At 42.3% G+C, this 16,601-nt stretch overlaps 1 protein-coding gene across 6 annotated transcripts in view; it reads right to left on the bottom strand.

Annotated features, from left to right (window-relative positions):
• ehbp1 (EH domain binding protein 1) overlaps positions 1-16,601 on the bottom strand; it is a 159,240-nt gene that overhangs the window by 18,879 nt on the left and 123,760 nt on the right. For all 6 annotated transcript variants that reach the window (XM_019366884.2, XM_025897774.1, XM_003438236.5 and 3 more), the window contains one exon: positions 13,718-13,841. In XM_019366884.2, coding sequence (XP_019222429.1) covers positions 13,718-13,841 — 124 coding nt within the window. The remainder of the gene's footprint in view (positions 1-13,717; positions 13,842-16,601) is intronic.

Raw genomic sequence — 16,601 nt, 5'->3', positions numbered from 1 at the left:
CATCTTGAGCTCCATCTGTTGAAACTCATTTGTATCTGGTTCACGTTACTCCTTAGCTCCACCGTTACATGGCAGCAATCAGCTATTGGGGTACAAATTTAAATGATGTACATTTATTCAAGCTGAGCCTTGGTGGTCAACTCCTGATGGCTGATATCCACCAAGTCCTACGTGATTTGCTTCTTAAAGTATAAAAACACTTGTACTGTGGTTTCAGTTTAAACGTCACAGAGGTGTATTTTTGAGTATCCACAGCACAGTGAGAGAGGAAAGAGGTTGGGGGAGAGAAACACAGATTAGTCTGGGGTTTTTTTTCCTGAGTGTTTTGTCTTCATCTTAGTGGGGGGTGCTTTCCTCTAGCCTCAGGTTACACAAGGGAATTGTGGGAAATAAAACTAGGCTGAGCTAGGTTTGGAATAACAGCAGTGCTTGACCTGCCATTAAAACATACAGAAAAGGTATAAGTGTATTAGTTTAAGCTTGTGCTTTACACTAATAAACTAAAGATGTTTTTGAGTACTGCAGGTAGTACTGAAGGTCTCTTTTAAGATCAATTTAAAGAATATGAGTGATGCGTAAGTAAATGGTAAATAGACTGTATGCACACAGCATCTTTCCACACAATTAGAGCACTCAAAGAGCTTTCTTACTACAAGCCATATTCACTCACTTACACACATTCCTGATGATACTTCAACATGTAGACTAAAGGAGTCAGGGATCGAAAAACCAACCTTCTGATTAGTGAACGACCTGCTCTTGTATTTGAACCAATACAAGACCAAACACACCTGTCTATAATTCAGCAAAACATTTTCCAGTTCCACAATTTCAGTATATTTTAAGTTCAATTTATCAAAAAAAGGCTTCAATTAGTATTTTTTCACTGCCTTTTGGTGTCACCGCTTGAAGAAAAAAAAAGATAAATTTAGTAATAACCTTTGAAATAACAATTAGTAAAAATTTCACTGAGTTTGTTAAAAAATTGTGTCATTGTAAAGCTCTTTATAAAGGTGTTTTTTCTAAAATTATAGTGCAATATATTTCATAAAGGTGACAGATTATAGGGAGAAAAAAATGAGATTCAAGAGTTATTTAATATTATTAACTGTAACAACGAACGGACCCACCGCTGCAGCAAAGAAATTTTGATACGTTCTAATGACTACAATGAAATATCCTGCAGAGAATCATGACTAACACTTGTAGAGTATAAATATTTATTGCTGCAGAAGCCTTGAGGCAAAGACTCCGTGATGATGAAACAGATCAACTGAGGGAGATGAGGTGGGTCAAGTCCTTGTGTGATTAAAAAACACGACTAATCACACGAGGACACTTTGTAGCATTTGTGGCAAGTAAAGGCAACTTTAAAGGTAGAGGTAAACTCAGAGAGAGCCTTTAAGAAAACCTAAGGATCATAAACAAACTAATTTTAGTTGCTTTGTCACCTGAAGGATACAAGGCTATATGAGCTCAGTGGTTAATTGTTTTGACTGCAACTGACTATTGAGCCTAAGAGTGCGTGAATAAGAGCAAGAGGAGCAAAGTGATGTCACAGAGATGTGTTAAGTAATGTTACATTTCTGAACTCAAAATTAAAGCATTTCTTTTCAAATGTTTAAAATAAGTATTTCATCATTAAATCAAAACATAAATCATATATTGCTTCAAAGTTATAGTTTCCAGCTACAGTATTTGCTTGTGCTCCTGATGCTTGATGGTGAGATGACGCAAAAGGCAACAAGTCACTGCTCAGTCTGGCTCCGCTGCCAAACAACTGCAGTCACTTCAGTCAGTGAACTGCACCGTTCCAGCAGGAGGACACTTTAATGAGCACTTTACATCAGTGTGCATTTATACATGGAAGAATCTTACACATAGACGCTCGCGTGCACACGCTTTCCTGCGTGCATAAAGTCAAATATTTGGTAATTCGGTCTGATAGACTGAAGTTTGAGGGCCCTTTAAAGGTAGGTTAAACGTACAGATTCTCAAGAGATGTACACCATCCATCCTGACAATCCACACACACACACACACACACACACGCACGCACACATCATCATCGTCGTCCTCCTTTCTCCTCTGTAGCCCAGTAAAAAGCCTGTGATGACCTGGGTGTGTAGCTTATTAACCTCTCCATCAGTTCTTATCAGCCAATGAATAGCCCAGTCATCTGCCCCTCCTGCTGAATCTTAGGGTGAAAAATTTCTCCTCACGTCAGGGCTATAATTCAATCCACACAAAAATCATTTAAGGAGTGCACACACATACATATCCACACACACACGCACGCACACGCACGCACGCACGCACGCACGCACGCACGCACACACACACACACACACACAATGGGGACCACGGTGGAAACATTTTGTCAGCCTTGTTCTCGGTGGGTTTGCAGGACTGGCGTGGACCAGATGTTACAGAAATTCTCAAACAACAGAAGGAGTGTACATGGTGTGTTTGTGTGTGTGTGCGTGCTGTGTATGCCTGCCTGCATGCATGCATGAGTGTGTGTGAGGGCCAGAATAAATTAATGGCTGATTTCTCCCCTTGCTTTGATGGCATTAAGAGCCCTCTTCTTCTCAATGTGCCGCGTTAAATGCTTTTCTCTCCTTCTCCTTTTCCATCCGTCTCTCCCTTCTTTTTCTTGACAAGCAGGGCCACCCAGCAGAAAGCAACTGATGCAAAACGCCAGAGTAATCTCCCCCTCCATCCACCACCACCACCACCCCTCCCCGCTATCTTTAGTCTTTGACACAGTAGCCATTATCTGTGGGATTTAGTTAAACCAAACCTTCATGTATTTGTTAGGCCCTCGGTTCGTTTTTTCTTCTGACTGCTCTGCTTGAGTGTGGTCAGGCTGTGAGGAATTGGGGGGGCGGGGGTTACATCATCAGTACAGCCTGACGGAGACTCGTGGAGGGGGTCTACAATGCCATCTAGCTGGATCCTACTCATGATGGTAAATATGTTAAGCTGAAATGTGCAACCTTGTTTGTTTTTGCTGCTGCCAGGACACTAAACCCAGACATTAAAGGCTCAAACATGATTGATTTAAGCCAAACCTGAAAAATACTTATACGGTACGTCACTTCTGCTTAGCATTATTAACCCAACACTGATTACAGTCAAACATGGGATAAAAAAAAAGACGTTTCTTGACTTTTTAATAAAATATACAGCCTAAAAAAGGTCTAGAATGAACCTAAATTTCCCCTTAACCAAACTTGTCAATAATCAAGTCTGAAACCAATGTGATCGTGCTAATGTAGCTAAAAATTATATCTAAACAGGTGTTTGACCAGTAAACAGGTTATACTGTATTATTTAGAGATATGTGCATTCAACTGCACTGTCTTTTGTCCAGTTTTAATCTCATAGCAACCATCTGCTACAACACAGACAATCACAATTAACATAAACGTCAGTCTCATTTCCACTCCCATCTCACATTAAAACACAGAGGCTTTCCTCTCTGCCACATGCAGCCACAGAGCTAAAAAGCACTGTAAACGAATCATGTTGAAACTCGCAGGTAAGCCAGGGCTCGGCGGGGCTAAACTAAGGTTAAGCCATGTGGTTTAGCTTCCCGGGAATGTGTTTACACACACACTGAGGTGTGAACCATTTAGGGAGCTTAGAGGGGTGGAGAAACACGAGTTGATTTAGCGCTAGTGTAAACGCTGGTACCTGTTGACGGGTGTTAATTGGGACAGTTTAAGACAAACAGCATAAATCTGTAGGGATTCTCAGGCTGGCCGAGCAATCATCGAGCTGGAGGAGAGCGAGCAAAATAAGGCTGGATATCAAGTTACTTTTTTCAATTAATTTCAAACTGTTAGGACCTAAAAGCAGTCAACAGATGTCTGTAGTCATGATAACTTATTCTTTAACCTTTATTAAATTCTTTATTCTTTTAGTAGAAATTCCACTAGACCCAAAGCCATTTCTACTGGGTTTGTATCTAAAAGACCAGAAATGAACAAATATTAATGAAGCACAGTGTTTTAAAGCAGAAAATCCTAACAGCACTGTGGAAAAAACAAACCAGATGTCAAATATTCCACCTGAAACAAACCCATATACTGAAAGAGAAAAGAATTATACTATAAAAGGTTTGTGGACTTTTTTTGAAGTTTTGGATTTCATAGGCGTGTTGAATATTTAATCCATACTAAGTATGCTGTGTTTGCTTCGTTACACGCGTTGAATGAATAAAAGCATTTTATTAATATTTATTTTCTATACTTGAACTTAAAATAATAAATATGAATAATAAATTAGGTGCCTTGATATGAATTGTCATGTATGAATATAAGAGGATAATTTCCTGTTCATTTTGGTTTTGTTTCTGATTTCTTTTTTTTGTGCTGACATTTATTTTTAAAATATTAACACAGATTATCATGAAAAAAAAGCAGCAAGCTTTTGATAATTTTGTGTAGGCATCTTCCTTTCAGACAACAAAGTATACTACCCCCTCAGTAAACAACAGTTTGTGAAGGAACATTTAAAAGAATAGTCGCTATTTTCAGCTTTAATCGTGACGCACAGCCTGGTGAAGCCACCTGTAGGTGGAGGATTTTTTGAATGAAGTAGTGAGAGTTTGTAAGATGGAGAGAGTGGTGATAACCCCCAGTGGAGGACCCCCCTCAACCTGCTGACAGACAGCTGCAGCCTTTTTAGCATAAGTGGCTCCGCCTGCTCCATTAGCAAAGAGAAGAAGGAGGGTGTGTGTGTGAGTGTGTGTGGGGATGGTGGGTGGGAGGGAGCTCAACCCCCCCTGGGGTAGATGTTAGAACAAATTTGAGGGGTGTCATATTACACGGCTTGTGACAAGAGGCCGAGGGGAGGTGAACGATGAATTTACTTAATGAATTAATCTGCGGACCAGTAATGGCTCTGCTAACAACATTAGTCATCCTTCTTACATCTCTGTGTTGCGATTCCTCCCTCATCTCTTCCTGTTACACAACCATTTTATCCACTCCTCCGACAGCCGTTTCCCCTCAGATATCAGCTTCTGTTTTCCATAGTTAGGTACATTTAACTAACTGAAAACTACTAAATAATAAAGTCTTTCGATTTCTTGATAAATACTCAAACTTTACATTGTTTTTAATGTGTTTATAAACACACCTTTCAATCTGGAATAGCCTTAAATTAACACTGACACCAACACCAGGCTGATAAGGCTTCTGACTCAATACACAGATGCAAAATTGCAGTGTTTAAATAGACATTTAAATGGAAATGTATTGGGAAAGACAGCTGTTGGTATTTGTAGCCTGGAGTGCTCATTACAATGGGGAAATGGGGAGGAGTGTGTATGGGAGGGGGGGTGATGACAAGCAGCTGTGTTAGCAAGTGAATGGTGTAATTACTGGCCAAACCTCTGTCATTAACCTGCATTGTGGAGTGCCACCACATCAGTTACCATAAGAAAGCCTTGATTAATTGACTGCAACGATGAAATTCAATTATGTTATTGGGCTGGAGTTTTTAAATTAAATAATAATCAATTTATAATGGAGGGAAAAAATAAACATCTTTAGCCAAAATGTGGATTGCAGGGTTATCATTGAGAAGAGGTTAAAGCAAGTAAGTAAAGTAAGAGATGGCTGAAAAACGGTGGATTAAACTCTGACAAGCTAAGAGAAATTCACAACACACACAAATAAAATCAAATTTATCGCATAAATTTAACATAATTTTTGAAAAATCATCTATTTTGACTTTATCTGGTTTTGTGGATCAATGTGCGGCTAAAAAGATAATTTTTCTGTCCTCTGTGTAGCTGTGGGTGTTTGCATGTGTGTAATTTCGACACTCGCTTGTCTGTGACGATGTGTTTGGCAGCTTGCAGCGTGCTTTGGACCGGCTGCTGCATGGGGTCTCAGGCGAAGAGGCAGCTGATGAAAGCGTTGGCGGGATGCTCCAATAAAGAGCAGATTATCATAAGCGCCCATTGTCCACCTCCGAATTCTCTCCAACAACCGACCCCCGCCCCGGCCTCCTCATCCTCACTTACTCACCCTGTGGCTGAAAATGTTAATCGGCGCCATCACTGGCAGGGAACACAGATGGGCTGCCCGGCCCAGTGAGCACAACTTTACCTGGTTCTGAGTAACAGCTATAAGGAAAGAAAATATAGCTAAATGACACAGGATGATTTCTGCTCCAGTTTGGAAACAAATTTAACTTGCACGTCTCTGTACTAAGTAGCCACCCCCCCTCGACTCCAATCCCCTCCTTCCTCCCACCCTCCCGGTGACTCCATCCACCCGGCTCGTTTTATCTGAAGATTCTCAGACAATGCCTAGAGGATCCCATTCCCTAATCTTCCTAAAAATCCCCCTTTCATCCCCACTGTTAAAGAATGTATGAAAGGCTGACACCGAGCTGGAGAAAAGGAGGAGGGGAGGGGAGAGAATGGAGGAGAAGAAGAAGGAGCAGCGCACATCTGGGAGTGAGGGTGGTGTCACTGCGCTGAACTGTGAGAGTGGAGGGCGAGAGGAGGACAGGAGCTCCACGCTGGTCGCTTGTGCACAGTCCTTGCAAGTTGAGTAATTAAATTGTTTTGCTGCTCAAACATTCAAATGGCCGAGGAGATTAAGGGCATGAGCGGGAAAGGGAGTCTATGTGTGTCTGTGTGTGTGTGCGTGTGTGGGGGGGGGGTGTTAATCTGTGTTCTGACCCAGTTGAACCTTAGAGTCACACACACACACACACACACACACACACACACACACACACTTCACACAAAACAACAAGGAAAAAAAAAGCTCAAATCCTTTGTTTTGTTCCCTCAAAGGCAAGAAAAAGGCAATGGGGTTTTAAAGGAGTGATCCGTAGATTTCTTTTCTTGCCCCATAGGGAAGAACGGTGCATTTGCTCCTGAAGTGAATTCAAGATGACCACAAACACATTCCACTGTGGTCTAATACAAAACCATTCGATTGAAAGCGAGTGCTCTTTTCGTAACCCTGACAACAACAACAACAACAAGAAAAAGACCACGGGCTTCGAAAGAAAGGAACACATCTTCTCTTGGCTGTGTCTATCTCAGTTGCCACAAGCTTAGCTTACGAACCGAGTCTGTGATTATGGATAAACAATAGTGGCAATCGTTCAACTATCTCAATCAGAATTCACACAGTGGACAAGCTTTCAGCATAGCCTGTGTTTAGGCTTGGGAGGAGAGGTGAATGTGGAGAACTGTTGTGTCTATCTAAGAATGAAAAAAAAAAGCAATCAGAGGAAAACGTGAAAAGCAGCACCTGAAAAACAAAGTGACCGCTGATTAAAGCCAACACTAAACCCTCTCCCTCTCCCTCCATCTTTCAGTGTGTGAACTGTGGAGGGTATTATACTCTAAACACTTTTTCTTCTCTCAGTGCTGAAAGATTAGACTGGTTATCCCATTAAAGTTGGTAAAATGCCATTCTTGTGTCTTTAAGCTCTCGTATAGGAGGTCAAGATGAGTCTGCCTGCGCTTACAAGGCGGGCACGGATGTAATCTGCCCAAAGTTACAATAATTAATGTTAAGCTTCTTCAGCAATACGTTTGTGAAAGAACCGGTCCTGATAATATACTTAAAGCTGCACATGCTGTTTGTGTTGCCACGACAAGAAAAGGCAGAGCTTGACGTGCACGCGTACTTGTGAGAGTCCCTCTGCCACTCACGTAGCTCAGCTTAAATCTTTAGTCAAACTATAAGCTGATGCTGCCACAATGCTGGATTAGGTCGACAGGCATGGGAAAGAGAGTGAGAAGGCGGCTCACTTGATGCTAAAGAAATATAAACTACACATGCAGCTACAACAGCATCTGTGGGACGACAAGCAAAAGGACACGTCGCTTAAAAAGGAGAAATTAATCTGAAATGTAATCATTGGTAAATTCCAACCAAAATTATTTCTTTAACGGGGTGGCATTCTTACTTTTAATATGATTTACAAGTAGATGAAAAAGCTCCTGAAACAATACAAATGGATGAATAAAACTTGGACAAATGGGATTTAGAGCCACAGGTTGACATTTAAGCAGCTGCAATCCTCCACACAATCACACGGCAAGTCAAAGCGGCCAGCAGCCTTTTCCGATGTGACGGCATTGACAGTCCACGCTGTCCCTTCCTCAGATACCAAAGGGGATACTGCATGTGTAAAGTACATTAAGCTCTTGCTGGATTCCTTCCTTGTGCCATTCTCCTCTCGTCGACTCTCAGACACAAAGGCAGATTAAAGGAGCGCGCGCCATAAAAACCCTGTGTCAATCTTATCGGCTTGGAGTGCAATTTTTAAATGTATGTTAATCTGGGGGAGCTAAAACTCATTCTCTCCTCTCTCTGCTTGTTTATCTCTTATCAAATGCGCAGTAGGTGAGGGGCAGCTTTGCGGTGCAGCTAAGTGCCATTATTTAGATAATTGCATCCATTGTTGCTGGTTATATAGCTATTTGAAATGGGAGGTGTGTGTAAATAGGTGCAGGGGCCAGGTAGGGGGTGGCTGAGATATATTCAAAAAGAGGCCAGGGGATTTTCTGCAAAGGCTACATGATGCATTTGAATGCTTCTTCATACCTAAAGCTGAATTTTCAATAAGCAGTGTTTGATATGTTTTTGTCTGTGCAACAATACCTTCGGAAAATAACAAAGCCAAGGTCAGGAGCGTTACATGCACCAGAAGAAACACACTAACAATGAATGGTATCTTAACAGAAATTAAACACGTACAATGAAACCATCACAAGCCGAAGCTTTTCAGTGTGTTCCAGCTCTTTTGCATTTCTAAGGTGGCCAGATACCCTAACAAAAGTTAAATGACACAGACAGCCATGCATAAATCATGAATAATGAATATGCTTCGGTTCAAATAGAAATCAATAAACTCTAATAAATATTTGGTCTACTGCAGGAGGTGAAACGTTCTCCTAATGTTGCATGTGTGAAGGACAGTACTCCCAGTGGTGCAAGAATAACAAGTTCATTAGTCGAGGGGGGGTGCCACAGGAATTCAAATTCCCCCCCGACCCAGGCCTGGCCTCTGATTGGCTGGCTGCGTCGGCATGGCGAGACTCATTAGAGCCCAGCAGTAATTAAGAGTTGTTAGAAAGTGAATTCTCCAACCGCAGATTAGAAAATTAAACTATTTACTGATTACATATTAATAGAAGACAACAATGGCGCTTGCCATAAGCTTGGAAGGCAACCAAGGAATAAATCTGTGTACTTAATTACCATAAACAATGGGGGCATAGAAATGGAGTTTTATGCACACTCCCTCCTGTAATGTGTCTGATATCAGAAGACACTTGACAATTCTTGTTCAATTATCTCTATTATTTAATGTGCTGTGAACTGCCTCTGAGTAAATAAATTAACCACCCCAATTACTTTGGATTCATCTGGGGAGGGCCGCTGCGTAATAGAAAATGCAGGAGAAAGCTGCATTGTGCCCAAACCTAGGGGAGGAGGGGAGATGTGTGGAAAAGAAGGGAGATTTTTTTTTTTGAGGGGGGGTGAGGCTGACTGGAGAAACTGAGATTCACAGGGATAAAAAGGAATACAGAAAATGTAAAGACACCCAGAGTGAGAAAGTCTATCAAAAACACATGATAAGATTGGTTACCTAAAAATTAAAAGACCTAATTCCTGGTGGAAAAGAAGAACAAACTCTTTACAGACAGAAAAAGAGAATCTTGAAAATAAAAGGGGAGAGACAATGACAAAGCAAAAGCATGTGATATCAAAGAAAGGCATACTGTGGACCAGCAGAGCACAGAGGATGTTCCCAGGCTTTCTGCTGCTGGAGCAGAGAGATGAACAATCAGTCATGGGTCAGTCGGTCTGTCTGTTCACATCTGCCCGTCACTCCTGCGGCGCTCAGCGTTACCACAGCACCACTGCACACTGAGCTCACCCAAACTTACCTCGAGAGGTCTGAATCATATGATCAGATTCACTGCTCTGATTACTCTGCACATCCCCTCTCAAAGAGTCTACTGAGAGGAGTCTGAACTAACTGCTTGCTGGTCTGCGTATAAGCTACTCACATATGCATTATTTAACTGATGGTTAACTCTGAGTCAATCAAGTCCATTTGTGCACGGCTTCAGACCATATTCAAAGCTAAAGCTCTCCTATCCTATAAACAGAAGCTTAGAAGGGTGGAAGGTTAGGCTGTCAATATAAAATAGGTAGCCAACACTTCACTACGGCTTTTTCACCACAGAGTGCCTATCAAAGCAAAAACGCAGCTTTGGCACTGCAATGGGAAAAGAAGAAGTCGTAATAGGAAACACGGTGATCAGAGAGCGTTTTCAGAACGTCCAACTCTCCCTCTCTGCCATCACAGAGTCTTTCTGCTCCTCCATCTCTAGCCTGACTGCACATAAGGTTATAAAAATGGGAAGGTGACACAAAGCATAGCGTCACTGCTATTCATCAGCATGACAGCAATGATCACAACAATGATCACAATAATGTCAGAGTTAGGTTTAGGTTGTTTATTTTAGAGGTAAAACCTTAACATATCCCAAGGAGTGAAGTTATGTGCTAATGCTAAGGTTTTTAGTTTTGGAGAACGAGCTGCAACACGCCTGCAAGTCCAAAAAAGTTTTAGGTTGCAGTACAAGTGTGAAAACTACTCATCTTTGTGATGACCTGTCAGTGCACCTCTTCTGCGTTCTGACCCGCGTTGCCCTTCTGTTAAAAATCTTCATTTGTGTAGTTTATTATCTAATCTTTTGCTGAGATCACAACTGAACTTAAGCTCGATTAAAACACTGAAAGACCGTGGCAAAAAAAAACAGTATTTCTGTTCAGACCTCCTAAGAAAGCTGACCTTTCCACAGAAGCTTGGCTGCTGGCTCACATCTGTTAATGTTCCATAAACATCGTTTTAGTCTGGATTAGGATATCTGAAATTAAAGCTGACAGTGGAGTGTGTGTATGAGGCTTTTATTTCTTTGTGTTTCTGTTTTGTTTTTTGAAAAAGGAGTTCTGAAGGTGATGACAGCTTCACTCAAAGCGAGAAGAGAAGTGTTGGTTATTTGTGAAGCAGAGTGTTATCAAAAAAGAAGGCTACATGCTCAGTCCATTCCCTTCACCAAAATTGTAGTTTTGAACAGCAGATCACGAGTGTGGCAAATCAGCATCACGTCACAGAACAAGGTTGTTACATTAAAGTAGAGATGCCTGTTGGGTGTGATGACACTTGGTATGTATGTCTGTGCAGTGCCAGTGTAGTGTAAACCACATGGGCAGGTGCACAGGGTGACGCTGACGCACAACAGAGGCAGATTTCAGAACCAGTTATTAGGAGAAACACGAGACACAATCATTTGACCAATAAACACAGCAATGTGCATACACTGAGTGTTCTCACTTAACAACTACCTGCAATGAATAAAACACTTTGTTGGACACACTCCCTAACGTGGTTGCGAAGGAAAAAGGTGTCCCACCCATTATGAGCAAGATATGACTAATAAATTGGCTCGTAAGTGGATGCACGCAAGCAAGTCCACACTGGGTAAAACTAAAGGACGGCTGGCAAAGCAAATGATATTTAAACAAAAAAATTAGCATTTGGTTGGTAGTTGGTAAAAAGTCTTTCTATGATCCCTAATAAAGCACCAGTCAGATGTGACGGATCACTAGTAGATATTCTGCTTACAGCCAATCAGCCACAACTTCTGATATTCTGGGTCCTGAGAAAAAAAATAAAATCTCTCATCTCTGACAGCATATAGAAAGGTGACCTGAGTTGCTGAGGTGATAAAGGTTACTTTAGTGACCACCTGTCATGGGTGAATTTCAGCCTGAAGACTCCAGACTTTGCCCAAAGGTTCAATCCATAACCTATCGGATGAGTGCTGCAAAATGAGATATGAAAACAGAAATACACTTTCAGGAAGTGAGAAACTTTTTCCCTTGTTTGATGCGACACATTGCCAGTGTTGTACAGATCTGCCTTACATAATGACTGCTTCAACATGAATATATAAATATCCTAGCACATCTTTGATCAGCGACCAAACGTGACTCTTAAAAAGGTCAGTTTTATAGTATATAAAACATACCATATCACCCTTATATATCCTGATAGTGTGTCGACTTGTGTAGACCACATTTTTTCGATTTCCTTCCACACTTATGTTAGGAGGAGATGAAAAGCGACCAAGGTGAATTTCTCTTCGTGATATCCTTTTATTATTTTGTCCTCGCCTTCCTGTCGTCGCCCTCTTCCCTTTTCTAGTGAATCATATTTTCAGGAGGGGACCGCGGGTATATATATTTATATAAAGAAAATTCTTTATGGCTGAAGGTGTTTGAAAGTAAATAACCTGGCGTCTTGCTGGCTAGTTGCCGCTTTAACAGTGGGTGAAGAAGAAGGAGGGGAAAAAAAAAAAAAAACAGCCCTTCAGATTGACACAATGGCATGCGCTCCGACAGAGGGAGAGGGCACAGAGGCAGGGAGGGAGGCGAAAAGGAGGAAAGCGACAACAACAAACAGAGGAGAGATATCCACCATATCAGGATCCAAATGGGATGGGGAAGGTGAGCGCAAATCCCACCGCCCCAGTTTCCTTTCTAAAAACCCCTTCTTCTATCCTCCCCTGTGTTGCTTTTTTAGGATTTCGGGGGCTAAATCCACCAAGTTAGACGCTGATATATCAGAAAGAGCATGAGAGCTGCTTCTAAATTACTACAGCAAATACTGTACCTACACTCTCACAACATTCACAGACATCAAAATTTTACACATCCTGGAACCATTTTTTCCCCCCAGCAGCATTCTTGGGTGAGGAATGGGATGGTTCAGTATCACAAATAGGATGCTATTCTCCAATTTCAGTTAGGGACTCGACGGAGCCAAGGCCCCTCTTTTGGCTCAGCACACTGTCTCATGTCTTAACAAGGCTTTACCCCCAGCCAAATCTTAAATAAAAACCTTCCGAATCCGGCTCTGTACGCCAAACCAGATTGCTTTTTTTTTGTGCTTTTTTTCGCGGGTGTGTAAGCATTTGTGTGTGTCTGTCGTGGATTTGTGAACTGTGTCAGTGCTCATGTTGTGTTACCTCGTGTTTTTTTTTTTTTTGCCATTTCTTTGCCTCTCCCTCTCTCCTCCCTTTAACTCACCCCCGTCTTTCCTTATACAGCATATCAATGAAGGCCAGATATGTACTAGGGGAAGGAGGGTGTATGTGTGTAGCCGTGCATGGCTGAGCGCACTGTTCAATAGTGTGGATGCTGGCTGGCTGGCTGGGGCCGCGGCTGGCAAACGGCTGCAGCGGAGACTTCGGCTGGGGCTCCGCTATCGCACCCAGTTATCGTTTCCCCCATGAAGGGCTCCCTTATCACCCCAGCCCAGAGAGGTCTCCCTTCTTCTCCCATCCCCGAGACACACTCCCCCACCCCCTCCCTCCCCACCCACCCTTCCCCTCCCTTCTCCACCTCCTCCTCCTCATCCCTCACCCCCCACCCATCCCCTCCTTTCATATACACCCAGCGCTCCGTCGTGCAACATTCAACCAAGAGGGAGGGTGACGAGGGAGGGAGGGCGATGAGGGGGGGGGGGCTTCAAAGATTCTCTCTCACACAAACACACACACACACCCTGAGCGTACATGGATGTGTGTTTGCGTGTGTACGCTCAATTTGCCAAAACAGTTTTTCCAGTGTAATTGGGCTTGGGGTACCTGTGTCCATGAGATAGCGCAGCCTCTTCTCCACGCGAGCTGCTCGGGCGTCTATGTGCCTCTGCTCGCTCTCCAGTGCAGACAGCTCCCCAACCACATACTGACTGGTGTCTTTGAACGCCTTCTGTCAACCGAGAGAGAGAGCGAGAGAGAGAGAGAAAATAGTTAGAGGAAGGAAGAGGAAGGAGGTATAGATATATTAGACAAAGAGGAAGAAAAGACAGAGGGATAAGAGGGAATAAGGAGAAGAGAGAAACGAGGAAGAGAAGGACGAAGTAAAAAGGTGATGAAGGGATGGAAAAAAAAAATGGGGAAAAGTATGAACAGGTGTGCAGCATCCAATAATCTTCCCCAGGAAACAAACAAGAAAAATCACAACTGTTGCTGCCTCTCATTTCATCTCCGCTTTAATCCACATTTGTGAGTTCTACATCTACAAAACCACTTTATAGCCTTTTATTAACCACATTCCACTGTATTATTTTATTTTAACACTAAACACTTTGAAGTTTTCTTCAGTAAACATTAGTTATGTTACTGATTTGAAGCCGATTAACTAAAAACTATCGGACCACCAACAGCTGATAACTACAAGAAAAACTGGTAAGAAAAGCAGCAGCTACATCTTAACAATGACAATGAAGAGTTAACACGCAACAGGCGATCATGATCTCAATCTTCCCATGCCAACGGTCAAAATTTTTGCAACTTAGCAATGAGCTAAACTCCAACTTAAACATGCCTCTGCTGCTTTAGAAAGGAAACAGAAAACAGGCACTCACTCATCACTAAACGTCTTGCTCACTTCTTAAAGAGTGCCAGTATTCTGTTTGTTTTTCATGCAACAATTTATCAGCCAGTGTTGGCCCTGTTGTCATCAGCAGATTTCCAAACAAGATGGGGCTTTCCCAAAATCAGTAGCAGACATTAATCTGTAGATAGTTAACACTACTGCATCACAGCAACAGAGCTCCACTGTACCAGCTGGCTAAGGCCTTTCTGTGTGGAGGTTGCATGTTCCCCTTGTGTCTGTGTGGGTTCTTTCCAGGTACTCTAGCTTCCCCCCACAGACCACAGACATGGATGTTAGGCTAACTGCTGATTCTAAAATGGCCATAGGGTGAGGTAGACTGTGAGCACGAAGAACTGTATGTCTTAGCCCTGTGACAGACTGGCAACCTGCTCAGGCTGTACCTTGCTTCTGAAGCAAGGTACAGCCAAGTTCTGAAGATATGTTATGTATTTATGTTTTGCTCATTAACCACATTTTAAGAGAAAATCTTCAAAATCCAGATTATACTGCTGTGATCAAAGATTTTATCACTGTATCATTGTTTATTTTAACACTAAACTAAACACTGAGGTTTTCTTCAATAACCGTTTGTTATGTTATTGATTTGAATTTGAATACTGGACGATATAAGTGTGTAAGTCTTGTGTAATGTACGATGAGGTCAGTTATCTTCATAAACAAGATTAAGTAGTTATCCTGAAACAAAGCAGAAATAAAGAACAACAAACAGATTCAAAGACAGAGAAAATACCTTTACAGTCCTGCTAATCCAAGAATCACTCCCTGAACCTTCCCTTTCCAAAGGCCAACTTATGATTGTGTCACTATGAGCATCAGTGGGGTGCAGAGGCTTTGTTAAACTTCCAAAACTGTGCAAGTCATTAAAACTACCATTTAGCTTTCAGCACTTTGAAGTCAATGTACTTTTGCTTTAGGATGTCTGCGTATCCATATTTGTTTGCAAAAAACATTTACATGTAGACTCCACATGAATATTTTTGAAGAGGAGTCCTAGTAGTACCTTAAACTAAACCTTCGATTCAGCTTTCTTCAAGCTCACATGACTTCTAATACACAGAGCAACATCAGCCACTCTATACACACACACACCTCGCTCTATAACCAGACACTTAATACACACTCCATTACTGACCTCTCTTCACCTCTGTCTCCAGGCTGTTTGCTATTCTTCAGAGAAACTCCTCTGAGTGAGGAAAAAATGTTTATTCAAATTCACTACTGAGGATGCATCCGAAAAAATATCTCTATTTTACTGCTGATGCACTTCATTTTTCTTAATGGGAAGAAGAACTAGAGAGCAGGAGAGAAAGTTTTTTTTCTTTTTTCCATTCCACCCAGGCCAGCACTTTTTCCTGTACTCCTTCCAGCATGCGAGTGTGTGCATCTGTGCGGCTCTGCACACGTGTGATTTGTGCAAGTGTGTGTGTGTGTGTGTGCTGATTCCCAACAGCCTTTCCCTCCTCCTCTTCTGTGCGCGCTCTCGCTCTATCACCATATTTTTCCTTGGCAAATCAATTTTACACATGATCAGCCCACTCCCCTTGCCGCGCTCGGCCCAGCCGTAATTAAGAGGAGGGAAATTACCATATATATTATATTAATGCAAACATCATTCAGCAGGTAATTCTTGGCTGATCGGGATAATGGAAAGGTTGAACACCCATTAACCCTGGGGCCCAGGCGCTGGGAGGAGGGTGCTGTGTGTGTGCATTTGTGTGTCTATGTGGATGGGACTGGGGTGGAGGGTGCAGGGTCGAGGGTAGGAGAGGGCTGCTTGGGAAGAGATTCACCCCGTGGTCTCTGGTGGCACGCACACACATACGCACACACATAATAACATTCTTATAAACACATTCTTTGTGCGCACTGCCTGGAAGACAGTGTGAACTGTGTGTGAACACTTGAAGGACGCAAAGGCACACTTCTGTGCAAAGACAGAGCTGATATCTACCATTGTTATAATTAAAATGGCAGCCTGATAAATCAATACTTAGATGTGTGTGAGTTAAAGAGACGCCACTATTGTGTGTGTGAGGGTATAGGAGTGGACAAGGTTAAAGTGGGGCGGCA

The sequence above is a fragment of the Oreochromis niloticus genome, linkage group LG13 (assembly GCF_001858045.2).
Source record: "Oreochromis niloticus isolate F11D_XX linkage group LG13, O_niloticus_UMD_NMBU, whole genome shotgun sequence".
Classification (NCBI taxonomy): Eukaryota; Metazoa; Chordata; class Actinopteri; order Cichliformes; family Cichlidae; genus Oreochromis; species Oreochromis niloticus.
This window is presented reverse-complemented; position numbering and strand designations above follow the sequence as displayed.